A 15991-nucleotide genomic window follows, 5' to 3' on the forward strand; every position below is an offset into this window, starting at 1 on the left:
CTTCAGCCGAATGTAATCAAAGTACGTTATGCAACAAAGCCTTCTTTTAATTGAGAGAAAATTTGAAAGAACTTACTATAGAAGCTGTTGGTGCTGACAAACATTTCAGGAAATCTGTTGCATATTTGTACTGGAAAGAAAAGAAATGCTTACTAAATAGAGATACAAAGGATAAGCTATAGCTCTATGGGTTGAAGGGGAAGAAAAAAAACACTCTTACCAAGCAGTTAAATGCTGCCAGATTTTCTGAACCAGCAAATCGAAATCCCAGTGACAAACATGCACCAGCAATGATGTAGACATGAGCTTGCCTAATAAGCAACATAAACAGGAAATGACTAAATGTTTCTCTTTTTTCTTAATCTGAGTACGCATCACAAACTTAAATTATAATAAGAGAGAGAAAAGGAGAGAGAGAAAAGGAGAAAAAAAACAAAGACCCCTGCATTACAGAAAACAGAGAATAAAATTCCCCAAATATCAAGGGAGAGATTTCTTTGATACTGGTATCTCTATAAAAAGTTCAGCTGCATTTTTTCAAGTAGAATTTGGCTTTGTACAATCCTCCTCTATCTGCAACTGATCTTTTACATGTTACTTACGCCAGTGTTTCTAAACTCAGGTCTTCAGATGAAGGCAGCTCTGTTGCATGAAGAGATATGCTGTTCTCTCTTATGATCTATAAAAAAGCATAAAAGAGAAAAAACAATTCAGAGGAACCTCTCTAAACCCTCTAGGCACTGAGGGTTCATAAGTGATACAAAACAGGTTTGTTTCAAAGGAATATAAAAGCTAGCTTTTCTGAACCAGCAAATCTTCCAGCTTTTCTTCCACATGCTATTGCTCCATTGTACCGCTGATCCAGAACGGACACCTTTTAATGCTTGTTTATCTGGTTCCTTAGATATTTCTAAAACAATGGCAAGATTGTGTCAGAACTGTGATGTTGCTCATCACAGGATGAGACCTTGAGAGGCCATGGAGTCCATCTGCATCCTGTATTTCTGATAGATATTATCTAATTTGCTCTTAAAAACTCCATGTAACGTATCTTGGAATATAGCTGAGCTCCCTATTGAAAAATTTTGCACCTGGCTTCTTGTCCAGTCAATGTGGAGGAAAGTTTAATCCCTTTCTCTCTCTGGTCCCATTTTCTTGCAGAGCTGCATCCCCTCTACCATGATGAGACGGGAGTCTCCCATAGTGGTTCAGGAATCCAATGTAACTATCATCTCTGTCATGTGAGTATCAAATTTAAAATGTGTCTTGATTATACTCTTTGGCCAAATAACACCTGAAACACCTCACAGGATGGGAACTCTGGTAGTCTTTGGTCCAAGCCACTGCTCAAAGTAAGGCCTTTCAAAACTAGATCAAGTTTGGTTGGGGCCTTATGAATTTAGCTTTGAATAACATCAAAGATGGAGATCCCAGGCTTCTCTTCTTATGTCTGACCACCCCCACTGTGAAGGCTTTTTTTCCTTACATATAATCAGAAATTCCCATATTCCAATTTGCGTTTATTACATTCAACCTTTTTACCTTTGTTCAGTGGCTTATGAAGCTTTATCTAGCCTTAGTTTGATAAGAGAACAGTGTGTGGACTGTTAGTCCAGCCCACAGTCTCTCTTAAACCAAATTAGGCTTCCTATATGAAGGAAATACTGCAAATTAACATTCATTTTATTGTGCAGCTCATGTAACTAAAGCAATGTACACATGTAGAACAATTCAGCAAGATGAAAAATCAGGAAGTAAACACATTAAGTGTAAATACCTACTTGAGGCACGTTGCTGTTAACCCACTTGGAATTGGGCAAGATGTCATCCCACAAAATCAGGCACCGAGACAAGGTCTAAAAAAAGTGATAAAGCCAAAACATAATACAAATACATGAATATTATTTTTAATGTACTAAATGCATCCAGAAATGCAGACAATCCAGCTACCTATTAGCAGCTCCTTCACTGTTTCTCAGCCTTTGTATCAGAAACAACGAAACAGCTTTTATTTTAAGAGATAAAAATTCTGCTTGTAGACAAAAGAACCACAAAATAAATCCTTGCAAGTTCTGTTTCTTTAGCTGGCAAACTGAAATGAAAGCACATTATGTACTTATAGCAGATGCTGAAGCCTAACTTGTTTTTTCAATCTGTGAAATTACTTTCGGAAAAGCTACAAAAAGATTAATTGTTTCATTTAACACTGTGCATAGAACGTATCCTTCAAATATTTCTCATTAAATTCCATCTCACTAGCGCAGTATGACAAGTGAGCTGTCTTACTACAAGGAGAGGTTGTAGTAAGTAGTAACTTTGGCTGACAAGTAACAGAGTCACTATTTATATAAAGGGTTCTGCATGACAGGCATGTGGGTTGGATTAAAAAATTAAAGACATTAAAATAAGAAGCATTTTTAGTATCAGTAAATAGACTGAAAAATGCAAGAAAAGAAAATCTCACCCTCAATAAAAGGAACTCTGGTTTTACAAAGTCCAGCAAATACATGGTATCTGGTGCTTGAAGCCAATCAGCAATGGATCTGCAGAGCACAGAAAAGGAACAGGGTTTCTGGATCATATTTCAGCAACGCACAAAACTGAGTGAGCCACACAAAGCAAAGCCAGCATCATGGCTGTTTAAACTCCTGTCACAAGTTACTGCAAAATGTTTGAGTAATTCCAAGGTTAATACCTGTTATTAGTCTTTAGGTAGATCATTGCAAGTGCTAGTGTGGCACCAGGACAAGTAACATCCACATTTATGGTGTCTCCTTCCTGTGAAAACACAATGTATACATTCAGACTAGTTGATTAGGAAGGCAACTAACCGCCTGCAGGTGATGTGAATAAGCATTCCAAGTCACTTGGTTCACTGAGACATAGACCTTTGTAGACTTCTAAGTTACCAATGTTTTCTGCTTAAATGAGCACAAATCATCAACACATACCTTAATTTGGTAACTGGGAGACTTGTGCTTCTCTCTGTGCATTCCTGCTTGGAACCGTCTGTGACCCCCAACCATGTACTGGTAAAGCTGCTCGGGCACATTGAGGTCGGACATGCCTATCAAATTACTGCCATGCTAAGGAATGAAGAGGAGAAGAAATAATACGCAAGTGCCTTCCTATATGAGGTAAAAAATCCATTCAGCCAAAGGCAGTTGCAGGTCAAGGATGAAACAATTCTCATTACCCCTGCCCCAATATATAATGATTCTTCTACTAATTGCAGTTGAAATGAAAAGGAGGCACTTACCCCCAGGCAAACCATCCCTAAGGCTAGCCCAGATGCAAGTGAATAAGACTCTCTGTCTGTGCAGTACTCCATCTCGGGTCCAGGTGGACGTCCTGGAGAAAAACAAAACAATGAAATTCATCTTTTAAAATTCCAGCTAAGTAAACATTGTCTTATTAAGCATTACACTTCTAACAAAATTAGAAAAAAAAAATCTAGTCCTTCAAGAAAATCAGGGAAGTTCTCCATGGAATTACAAACAATTGTCACTTAACCCATCCATCACCAAATGGCAAACCCCTCCAGAAGCAGTATGTATTGCTAAAGGATATGGTTGGAGTTCAAAGACAGTGAAAATGCCATGTTACAATTACATATACTTTGAAGATCTCTGAACCTATCCAAATGTCGTCAGCACAGTTCAAAAGCTGTTGCTAGAAAAGACCGCACATATCAGATTACCAGAAACATAACAGATATAATTTCACCCTTAAAATTTATCCAATTCTCTATTTAGTAAACCACACAGTCTCTTAACTAAAGTTACACATAAACATGAACAAGAACTTAACTGTTAGAAATAAAATCAAAAGAACTATGCACAAAATGAGGACACAATACAGGTCAGAACTTTACTGAATCAGTTCTCAACGAATGCTGTTTGGAAAGCCTTAAACAACAAAACTAGGAACAGGAGAATTTGCGAAATGACAACTGTACTTTCACCAACCTAGTGAGTCAAAAAGACTGTCCTTGCAAGAGGCAAGTGTTTTTTCCCACCCAGTGACTTAATCTGGTTTCTACAGTGACAGTTACTTCATGGCAGACATGAGAAACATGAGAAGCGTCAGATTTGTTGGATGAGCAGTGCGCGATAGGTCTGCTCAAGTGCTATAGAGGGTCAGGACTTTTGCATAAATCTATGGCATCTGGGTTAGAAGGAATACATCGTTACAGCAGTCCTTCTACCAAATAACTGGCAGCCCCAGAAGCTCCAAACCAGTTCTATTCAGACAAAACTTCCATAAGGAATAAGCATATAGATCCAGAACTAGTACTGTTAGATTTCTTCTACTGAATTCAGTGAGTGTTCTCTGCTGTACCAATGCACAATTCACAGTAGCTTCTTTTCCTTTGAAAGAAAAAGATGGAGTTTGGGAAATGGGAGGTGCCTACTGCAGTGGCAAAGGTATAATTAAAAGAAAATATATGTTAATACTTTCAGGTCCACAATGCATTGTGGAAATCATGCATGTGTTGCGACTCTCCCAGCCCTCATCTTGTTTTTTTCAGCATTAGCACCCACCTATTTCAGCCAGCAGAACTTCAGCTGTGTGCCTGTGAGCAGTGCCCTGATAGACAAGGCCTATTCCTATCACAGCAGCCACCTGCACATTGTGGGGGACATCCAGCTCCGTTGAAGTTGGTGGTAGCAGGGCAGGTATGTGAATACTCAGAAGCCGTGTAATAGCCATGTCCATTGTGCCCAGCTTGGCAGCAGAAACACCAAGCAACAGTCCAATACTTGTCATCTCGTGGCCCTAGAAAGAAAACAATTATCAGCAACCAAAGAAAGCAGGCATGTTCAGAAAAGGAAATACACTTGCCTCAGTATCTAATACAAGTCTTACATTCTTCAAGAGACACAGCTGCTGAACTTTCTGAACCAACTCTTCAGGAATAATGAACACTAGCTGTTACGGGTGTAAGGGTATTTCCCAGCTCTAAGATCTTATTTCAGTCCAAACAGAAGTTCTTACACAATGAACTGCTAGGCATGGCTATAATGCAGATATTTAGTTTCCAAAAAAATCCCCACAACATTTGGGTTGTTTTAAAAACAAAACCTGAGGGTTTTGCATTAAGAGGACCTTATCTCCCTCATAGTTCATTATCAATTCCTCCCAAACAGCAACCATATGTAACATTTATTCTTGTTTAAGCTTTAAAGGAAATAGATATACACAACTTCTAACAATTTAAGGTGAGATTTCAAGAGCACGTATGATTTTCAGCCTTTTAATACACATAAAATCTCAGATCCCTAACTCCAGCACATGCACAAAGATTAACAAGAACTTTTTGATACAGATTGAGCAGAGGTAATTCAGACCATTCACCTACCCAATGAGCTGTACATCATCACAATGTGGAAATACTTAGTGACAAAACTACTGAAAAACCTTTAAACAGAAATAAAGTCCCATACTGCTAACATTAACAAATCAATTCGAATACTCACCTATACCAGGAAACTTCCAACTCAGTGTTTCAAAGAAATTTGCTGACTCCTTTGTTTGTTTGTTTGCTTAAAGAAATCAATAGGTTCAGGTATTTCTCTGTTGCTTATAAAAGAATAACTCACCTTTGTTAAATAGTCATGTATATTGAGTGTGGCAAGTTTTGTGAGATGCCCGTTGAGACCCAGAGCCATGAGGAAGCCTGCATATTCATTTGCTAGTTCAGCAATTTTGGGCTTGTTATAGACAATCCAAGCAGAGTCTATCTGTGAAGCAGGTGCTATCTTCAGCCCAGCAGCCACCCCATTGTGAAAGCTGGCCCAGCAAGCCATGTTAGGAGGCACGTCGATGTTCCCACTGTTCAGATCTACAGTAGTGTTCCTAGGAGGAGCACGGCCTGCACATAACAGAATTGTTAAAAGCAATTAGGTGAATCCAAACCCCTTCAGAAACAGCTCTCAACTTCAGTAGGGTGCCAAGTGAACAAACACTGACAGCTTGAGAAGTAATACTTCTGATCTGAAGACAGTCTTGAATATCTTCAGGCATGTCAGATGATGAAGCACAGCGTACTAGATAAACCAGCAGTGAGGACTTCGCAGTATCTGCATCCTGTATGACCCCAGCACTAAACACCTGCACATCCTTGGGCAATTTATTTCACTTCTCTTCACTTGTCAGAATGTACCTGATTTAAGGTCTGTATTAGAAAATTACATTGGTCTTGACCATTCCAGAGGAAGATACTAAAGAAGTGGCAGATTCAAAACAAAAAGGGCTACTTCTTCACAAAGCTCATTCCTGCTATGAAACTTTTTGTGGAAAAGCACAGAAGGTGCTATAAAATTACAAGAGGTTCAAAAAACAACAGGGTAGCAACTGAAAGACATTCCCTCACATTCTGTTAAATACTGAATTTCTTCAGAAGAAAATGCTGAGCAACGTACCAGTTAGATTCAGCTTAGGGATGGGCAACTGCTCCGTTGGAACGGGGTGATAGGAGAACAAAGTGAACATTCCTCGTCCGACAGGCAGTGCCATCGTTCGCTGGCACAGCTGTAGCAGCCTGTTGGGGAGATCAAAGCAAAACTGAGCCAATTGCTTAGTACATAAAAACACTCCAAATACATGATATAACATGAACCTACAGGCAACAGGTACTGGACAGACTGTTTTTTTTTTTTTTTCTGGCTACAAGACAGCATGTTTTCTTCACTTTTTCACGTTATACTACTGAAGTAAAATCTTTGATCCCTACAAGGTTAATCTCAAAGATATACTTTAGCTGCCATGATGTTTAAATTTGCCTCTGTTTTTCCGTTAAAGCTAGGTGCTAGCTAAACAAATCCATGCTACAATTTAGCAGCCATCATCAGAAACGAGGTGAAAGGAGAAAGCAAAACAAAGTTAATTGCCATATGTGATCTTGCTATGACTAGTGATCACATCTAGTAATAACCTGTGTACAGAATTAATAATGTACTTCCAGGAATGCTGACCACAATTTTCTATGATTTACTCTGGAAACACTTTCTAGACTTGTTAGATTACTCAGCTTGTTAAGTCAGACAATAATTTGATGCATTCCTTTAGTTTTCTACTTCTGTATAATGTTTTGCATGTTAATGATGTTCTGAAGTTTGTCTTTTGTTGTTGTTGCCTTGTTTTGTTTTTTAAAGAAGAATCTTCTAAGACCCCCAAAATAAGTGAATAAAGAACCAGAATGGCATTGATTGTGAGGTGACTGGGCAAAGAACAGCTCCAAAAGGAAATTTCAAGGGAGGGATGAAGCAGTAAACTTGCTTTCTGTAGAATTAATTAGGTCCCCCAACTAAAGTCTTGCTTAGACCTAAGATTAGCTCTGAACAAAGGGCTTTCCAGTTTTACATAGGGGCTGGACAATGCTTTGTTTTCTACAGATGTGTGTTCTCTAGAGAATTGGTCCTGTGCTTATATTTACTGCTTTTTAGGTGGAGAAAACACCGCAGTCTGCTTTCAAACCCCAGCTGATCTCAACATGCTGTCTGGGGTTGAAACTAACAGTCTTTCCTATATGCTGCTCCAATCTCAAGAGCCATCCAAATCAATACAGCACAGTTTTTGGTGCACAATGAACTTCAAAGTCTTGAATTATAAAATACAACCCTCTTCTGTGTGTCCCTCACTCATGCCTGCCTACTTCAATGCTCAGTTCAGACTAAAATACACTGCACCATTTGATTAGACATACTTAACTTTAAGCCACCAAAAATATTCACAATTTTTCACCTGAGTGAAAACCTGCTAGAAACAGAGAGAATTCTTTACCGGTTTTCTTTTTCTTCTATGTATTCATGGTCACTAGATTCTGGCATCTGCACTACGTTGACACGTACAGGACGGGCACTCTGAAGGAGTCTGCGTACTTCCTGCACTCTCAAATCCTCACTCCATATTAGGGACATGACTTCCTCATTCATATCATTCATGCCATCCTCATCCTCTTCTGATTCGGCTCCAGAGGGAATATCAGAGGACAGCACTGGGCCCACAGACTGCAAGGGAAAGAGAAAAAAAGTCATTTTCAGTAGTGCACATGTATATTGCTAACCAGCAGAAAGCCAGCAAATACTAGAATAACAATGTGAATGCACTCAGCACAATTAGCTGCACTGAGATGGGTGTTATAAATAGAACGGACTGGTATTCGTGCAGTCATGAATGACACTGTTCATACACTCTTTACACTTATTTAGAAGGCCCCAAGGACTCCTGAACATTGTAATTGGCTATTTTTGCACACTTAAATGGGATAAATAACTATCATGTCAGGAAGCGGTGACATCTCAAATATGTCAAAGATTTAACAAAGGCTGGCAAGCAAAAAACCAGAAAGTGGAAGCTTGAAGAGGTGACTGACGAAATAGTGTTCTCTTCCTTTCAAAAATATTTCTTGTTTCAGAGCAGTAGTCGTAAAGGGCTTTCCCCTCCCTGCCTACACAGTTATCTATGACTACTGAGAAAACACGTTTTTTTTTTTCTTCAAGTTCAGTAGTGAAAAACAGAAACATAGATGAGCATTTCAATGTATATTAAAACAGAAGCTAAACTCCAAAAGGCACAAATGTAGTCCCTGGTAACAACTTCCTTTTTGAAGTTCCAGTACCTACTGACCATTAACCCAATCAGGGCTGCTGTTCCGACTATTCTGTTCAGGCACATGGTTTATTGTTCTAATCACTGATGTTTTCACTGATGTTTTCATGAATTAGGGCTTTAATTTGGATTTAATTTGGATTTCCCCATCCTCCTATCCCAATAACTCTGGGAAAAGCAAGCTACTTATTAAAATAAACAGTCTGCATGGCAGTGAATTCCAAATGTTTGCTGCTGTCAGTCAACCTAGTTTTCACTGCAGTACCAGAATGTTTTCTGAATTTGCAAACCAGGGCTATATGACTACAAAATAATAAAGCATTTCATTGCTTCAAAGCACCGTGGAAAACCCCTCCTTTGTTGCAAGATTTTTAAAATCCTCATTCATGCCTCTGTCCCCACCAGTTTATTCATATCACACAAGCAGTGCACAGGACCACCACCAAGAATGGCAGGGATAGCCTAAGTCAGGATGCAACAATGTATGCCCACAGTCTGCTCGAGCTACACTTGCTCCAAACAAGTCTGTCACTCTGCATAAAGCACAATTCTTTTTATCTTCACCATGTTCTGCAGAACTAAGCTTTCCTGCAGAATGTACAGTTTCCTGACAAAACAATTTGAATGTCAACCCTAAGGTTGGTCAGCCTCTCTTTTCTATCATTTCTATCTTCCACGGATAAAAGATTTGCTTAAAGTAACAAGGCAAGTATCGACACAAATATTGATACCATAAATCTAAAACCAAAATGCAAAATATTTCTCTGAATTGGTTATTTTTCCCGTTCTATACCTCAGAATTTCAGCAAGCTGAAGACAGAGAATCACATAGACTAAATCAACCATGGGGTCTTCCTAAGGCTCACTGTAACACATGACACCAGGACTGCAACTAGACTAACAGCTGATGAATGAAAACCAATTTCTTCTGATAAATATGCACTAAATCTCAATACATAACTGCACCACCCATATAGCCAGCGTCCGTTTTGAAACAGGAAACTCCACCCTGCCCTCCTGAGAAATGACAAACAATTTGGTGTTTGAAGATCACTTTATCCTTTTAAGGTAACATATATTCGAGGCATTGTTATAAAGTAAGTGATAAAATCAGATTTATCATCATTTTAAGATTCAGCACTGTTATAGTTGGGCAAAAGTTCACTAGCAGAAAATAAAATGAAATTTTAACGAACAGTGTCACATCAGATTTGAACATATAGCTTGTTTACTTTCCTTCTACATGAATAAAAGCTTTTAACTTTTCTGATATGCAGTTAGTCCAAAATTCCCTGTTAAAAAAAAATCAAGTAATTTTAATATCACTTCCTAAGCTAAGACAGCAAAAATTATCTTGACCAAGATGTACTTAAGAATACAAGTCCCTTTACCTGACTTCTGAAGACTATGGATAATCTCTTTACTATTACTGAGCGCTTTTATGCATGGCACTCGCCTTTCTTCAAGCAGAGTTTTGGATTCCACAGTGTCCTCAACAGCAAACACTTGAGTTACAACTCCAGAAGATGCTACTGATTCCCACCATCAGAAGAAAATGTTTAAAAGAAAAACAACCAAAGACACACTTTTTTCAATTTACTTCAGGATACAAATAACTAAGCCCTTTTTGAGAAAAAAAAAAAAAGAAGAAATATGAGAAGTGTATTTCAGAAATCAATCCAGTTGTCCCAGCAAAAAGGGAGACCCCACCTATGCCAACTCAAGAAGGAGCCAGACTGACAAACACACATTTCCTTCTCCCTGCACCACTGTTGTTCTGATGGCAGGGTCTCTGGATGTAGGACCAAAACCTCTCTAACACCTTTTAAAAGGTGCAGCCATTTTGGAAAGGAGGAGGACTTACAGAAGCAATCAAATTAGGAATTGGACTTGACGATCCTTGTAGGTCCCTTCCAGCTCAGGATATTCTATGATTCTATGATTCTAAATTGCTCCGTAGGCAAAGCTTTTGAGCACTATGCTTAAATTAAGTTCAAAATCTGTTTTATTGACAGTTACCACAGCTATGCATGTACTCTTCCTGTGCCGGATGCTGTTTTTTATACTGAAACCCTTGTATGTGTGTAAACGCTGCACTGCCCTCAATTTTGATTTCTGCACCTTCCACATGCCATAACCTACATCCCCAAGCATCAGCAGATGGTGGAGAAGTTTTTGAACAGAGTGCTCTGCCCAATATCCAGTACCATGAAATCCATTTATGCCCATACTCACAGATTTGCCCTTTTGCAGGTTCCCTTCACACGCCTGTTTGGACAGATCCTGGCGCCCAATCAAGAGACAAACTGCTTCTGGCCAGTCTGAGGCAGGCTGCTCCCGGCAATAATATATGGCATCTCTAATGGGAAGAGCTACACCAAACGGCAGAGACTCCAGATCTCTTAAAGTGAAACCTTAAAATTAGTGAGAATAAAAAGAAATTGTTTTACCGAAACTAAATAAAATGTTTTTTGTACCTATGCAATCATGAGATTTATTTGCAATTGTTACCATGTCACACAATGATAAAAGCTGCTCTTACCAACATTTGTCATCCAAATAACTAACTTTTCAGCCAGGCTAGAAACAGATGTGCTGTGTCTTAAACTACATCTGTAAAATAATGGAAAATAAAGGATAAGCCAATAAAAACTAGTCAAAAATTCAGCAGAAAGTCAAAAATTCAGAGTTTAAAATAATATTAAAAAACCATACCGACTGTCATCCTGTTCTATTTGCTGTTTTCGTTGTCCTACGAAAGACAAAGCCATATTACTCCCACGTTCTCCAAGCAAAAGGACAGCACGTAATAAACGCAAGACACTAGGAGATATTATGGTGGCATCAAAGCATCTTTACCTGATGTAATCTTGTACAAATAATGGGAGGCTTCATTAGATAGAGCGCTCTCATCACCAAGTATGTACAAAGCCACGCTCTGGATAGGAAAAAGACACCATAATATAGAGCCACTTAGTTTGCAGTTATTGCTATACTGCCTATCAAAACAAGCAGAAGTTAACTTAAACCCATCTCACTGTTTAAGATTAATTATGAAAACATCATGAAGTAAAGGTTGAAACAACTGAAAGAAACTTTTATGCTTTAGATTTCTAGATTTAAGTTTGGAAACATAAACCTTGAAACAATTAACTGAATTCTCCCTAATAGTTGTTTCTAAGGTAAAAAGAAAAAGATCTTCAAAACAGGAAAACATGTTCCTAATTGCCTTTCCCATCTTTTTCACACTTCATTGATTTTCCTCTTGGAAAATACACACATTTTCTACGAACACCATTCTTCACTTTCAGTTTCCCCCACCTCTTGAGTATTGGGTACTGTGTGGAGGCTCTGAGTGAAAAGTTGCTCCCCTTTCAAAGCAGGGTGCACTTCATCTATTTAATCACCAAAATCAAAGTGATCTGTCACCCTGTTTACTTTTTGATAGAGCCAGACAAGCTGGCTTGCCAAAGGCAAAATCACATCCAAGTAAAAATCTGTTATGATTTCCTCAAAGATCTTCTGACAAGCTGCACTACCGACATGCCAGCTCTGACCTCTGCATAGGCAGTAAGGCAGAAGTAGAAAGAAAGACAGAGTTGGACAGACATGGGCGCTAGTCTGAGGAAAAGGCTCTTGTTCCCCTGAGTTCAAGGGCAGGGGCAAATTTTAAGTGAAAGCATCAGCACCTTAAACAGTCTTAGTGTTGCTGCTTCCACACTGCACACTTTGAAGCAGAGGACAGGCTGAATCCTGGAAGCTCAAATTTGAGACTGCAACTAATCCTGGACACTTGGATCACAGCCTCACCACTCTGTTTTTCTCTTCAGCCACCTCAGGCTCAACATCTTTGCTCCAAATCCTGCACTGACAGGTTTTCTCCATAAACGCTTAGTGAATAAGCCATCAAGGCTGTCTAGAAGATAACATCAGCACTAATAACTACTCATGCAGCTAAATATTTATGTTGATACATGCCCAAGAGAAAAGCTGGGAAATTCTCACTCACAAAATACAGTTAACTTGAGTTACATTATTACTTTGCACATGCCACTACTGCAAACCACAAAAAAACATAAGCAGTGAAGCATAGGCCACGCACTCATGAACTCTTCTTCCCAGTCTCAAACACCTCCTCCCACCTGCTAAAACCCATCCACACCCTTCAATAATATTAAAGTGATAAAAGAGAAGATGGGACTTGCAGGGAATTCTCTCCACTAAAAGCTTGTTAATCCCCCTAGAGAGAGGCTGACACCGTTATATTGCAGGGATACTAACAGAATCTCGTGCAGACAGATGAGGTCTACGTAGTACAGTGCAGCAACCCTCAGAGATGCTCGAGTGCCCAAACAATACAGCTACAGTCACGCTCCTAAGCAGAGTTATTTATCACAGGCTCAATACTGCTCCAGTAGGCTCCCATTGCTTCACGTGGTATGATTAAATCCTTCTTTATTTGACTTCCCATTAGGGGCGCTTCACTCACATAAAATTAAGCAGCTGGGGCAAACCGTGGCCACGGTGCTGCTATGCTGACAGAAGAAAACACATCCTCTTTGCCAAAGTACATACCACTACTACCAGTTTGCTCCTTTCACAGATTCCTGGTAAGTAAGGATAAGGCTGCACTCCTTCTCCCTTCAGACAGGAACTCAGCCACTGAAAGATACTTGGAGGCTCAGCAGAAAAAAATGAGGGATGGTGCATGAAACCTGTTTGGACTTAATCATATGAATAGTAATGACACTGAGTTCGTGGCAAATGCACAGAATTCTCCACTATTCCCAAAGCAAGCCCTACAGTACTTCTTTTGTACAACTAGAGAAACACAGCATTTCACCAAAACACTATATATCTTATCTGCCTCCTGTTAGATCGAAGTTTATAGCTAGACAGTAAAGAAAGCATGAGACACCTTTCTGTCTTTCAAGAGAAAAAGTCTCAGCCCACAATGAAAAGGAATGTAACTTTCAAAAACCTCAAGGGAACAGTCTTGTAATTCAACAACATTAAATTACTTAAGTGAGAGAACAACTGAGCTGTAACCTCTTTGCCTTCCCTGTCCACAAATATGAGCAGCAAAGCCTGACCAATATTATGAGATTATATTTAGGCCAGCAAAAACAGCAGTTTGTCTTACATTACCAGCAAATTTCAGCTGGTAGTATACTAAACAAATGCAAAAACAATATATGTCCTTATTTTAGCTTTTCTGACTGTGTTTTTAGCTCTGATTAAGTTTTTATGAACTACAAACTGAGAGTCTGCCAGCCTATAGACACTTTTCACAGTAGAGGCACATCTCACTACCAGGCTTTTCTACAGCTCTCTGCTAGCATTTCTCAGCAAGCCTGAGCTAGGAGTTTGCTAGAATAAAAACATCATTCCCTCCCAGGTCCCTGTTCAGTGAAGCATCTCAGGGAGGCACCAGACTGAATGCACCAGCTCATGGCTATATTGTTCTAATTTCAAACTCACCTTGATCAATTATGCAAGTCTGTCTGGAGCTTTTTACAAGGGCTGGATAGTCTCTGTAGTAATAATCTATATAAGCTTCAAGTTTTAAGTCCCTGAAATGAAAGGGATTTGAACCACATTGGAGGGAACAACAAAAAACAAACAAACAAAAAAACTGACTTACAAAATCTGTTGAGCATACTTCCTCACTCTCCCTTTCTTGTACCACAGGGATAAAACCCATCTGCCAAGAACTAAGATTTGCGAATCATGCTGATGATGGCAAGTAGCAAGAACTATACAAGAGATTTGCTACTGGAAATATCTTTAACCATGATTTATTCATTTTCTTCAAAAATAAGAAAACACCATTCAATTCCTCTTTAAAAAAAAAATAAATAAAACATACACAGCCATCATCAAGAGACAATGAACAATATACAATATCTGTGATTTGTCAGTTTGGCATACCTGGCCAGCTGAACCAGAAGAACAACAAGTGAACGAATTCCTTCTCCCATTAAACTATTCAGTTTGAGCTCCTCATAGATCAGGTGAAGAACAAAGAAAATAGCAGGAATATGGGTAAAAAGGAGGGTTGAGGAATCCAGGCTAAGGCTCTGTAAGAAGTCATCCTTTGGAGCTGAAACTTCCAGAGGGTCCAATCTCAAGGCTTTGGCTACAGGATGAGACTCAAAATTCCTATGGTAATCAGAGCTCAAGAGGTATTCCCAGTCCTAGATCAAACAGGAGAAAGAGGCAGAGGTTCCACAGTGAACAAAAACTTCCAGCAACTCCAAAGCACCATTACAGAAGAAGGTTTTCCCCTAAACCAAAACAAATATAATTGTTCTATGGTAAATGTGCCACACAAATCCTGCAAGCTACGCAGCACCGAGATTCAAGTGCTAAGTTACATCCTTGTTTTTTTTCCCACCTCTAATACATAACAGAAACAAAGCCTTATATGTAAGAGAACATAACAACAGAAAGCTGATTTAAAGTGCCTTCTTTGCACCAATAATTCTGTTCATGACACATCTCACTGAGTATTTATGCCATTCACCCAGTGCTCCCAGTCTTCTTTGCACCTCCCCTGTCATAGCACATCAGGCATTAGATCTTACCTTTTGTTTCAGGCAGATTGTAGCCTGTAGCCCCATGGGCTCACTGAGCTGTCAACCCACAAAAAGCTAATGGCATGACTGAATCACCGTAGCTTATAATCCTCTTATAGTGGAATGCTAGTAAGTCTCATCCACTGCCTGCATAAGAAAACTTCCTATTCCTGCCTAGGCAAAACTCAGTGAATCAATCTTGAACACTCTACTGAATTCAGTGAGAATCAGTGCATTCAGTGAGTATGTAATTTGATGCCCCTAACTTGCTAAAGGTGCTGAGTGGACAGGAGAGTAAGCCAACTTTATTTTAAAGGGATAAAGAATCTAGGAGACATTTGACATTGTCAGGAGACTGCCTGGGGTTGCTTTGTAATTCATATTAAATTCACTCCTGAGTCCAACTTCTCTGAAACTGGGACCCCGACAAGCAAGGTCACATGATACAGCCACAGCACAGGGCAAAACAACTTTTCTTCCCCCAAAGGCTTGTAATCTTGGGTGAGCTCAGATGAAATGCACTACTCAGGAGTTCCTCTGGTTTGCCTTAAAAAAAAAAATAATAAAAAAACCTCAACCCCCTCGCCCCTGCAGCTTTTATTTGTAAAAGAGAACCATTTCTTACTTCATCTGACCCTGTTTCTGATGGCCTAGCCTTCTTTGGAGCAATAACTGGCGAAAGTGATCCTTCAAAGTCAAGCTGTAAGAAATGAGAAGACCAAAAGTAGCTCAATATTAAAATGTCCAAGGTTGCATAGGTAAATCACCAATTGTATTGATACTTTGTTTTCACATAAAAC

The 15991-nt window shown here is 39.3% G+C and overlaps 1 protein-coding gene across 2 annotated transcripts in view; it reads right to left on the reverse strand.

Annotated features, from left to right (window-relative positions):
* Positions 1-15991, reverse strand: part of ANAPC1 (anaphase promoting complex subunit 1) — a 36047-nt gene that overhangs the window by 9080 nt on the left and 10976 nt on the right. For both annotated transcript variants that reach the window (XM_080585823.1, XM_080585824.1), the window contains exons 17-36: positions 15817-15891; positions 14545-14810; positions 14095-14186; positions 13189-13337; positions 11473-11551; positions 11329-11365; positions 11156-11226; positions 10849-11027; positions 7786-8012; positions 6426-6544; positions 5604-5875; positions 4545-4779; positions 3260-3351; positions 2952-3086; positions 2696-2778; positions 2465-2543; positions 1782-1856; positions 603-679; positions 221-311; positions 77-130 (exon numbers count right to left, since the gene is read on the reverse strand). In XM_080585823.1, the coding sequence (XP_080441949.1) occupies positions 77-130; positions 221-311; positions 603-679; positions 1782-1856; positions 2465-2543; positions 2696-2778; positions 2952-3086; positions 3260-3351; positions 4545-4779; positions 5604-5875; positions 6426-6544; positions 7786-8012; positions 10849-11027; positions 11156-11226; positions 11329-11365; positions 11473-11551; positions 13189-13337; positions 14095-14186; positions 14545-14810; positions 15817-15891 (2487 nt within the window). The remainder of the gene's footprint in view (positions 1-76; positions 131-220; positions 312-602; positions 680-1781; positions 1857-2464; positions 2544-2695; positions 2779-2951; positions 3087-3259; positions 3352-4544; positions 4780-5603; positions 5876-6425; positions 6545-7785; positions 8013-10848; positions 11028-11155; positions 11227-11328; positions 11366-11472; positions 11552-13188; positions 13338-14094; positions 14187-14544; positions 14811-15816; positions 15892-15991) is intronic.

Source organism: Anser brachyrhynchus (genome assembly GCF_964034855.1).
Source record: "Anser brachyrhynchus genome assembly, chromosome: 3".
Lineage (NCBI taxonomy): Eukaryota > Metazoa > Chordata > Aves > Anseriformes > Anatidae > Anser > Anser brachyrhynchus.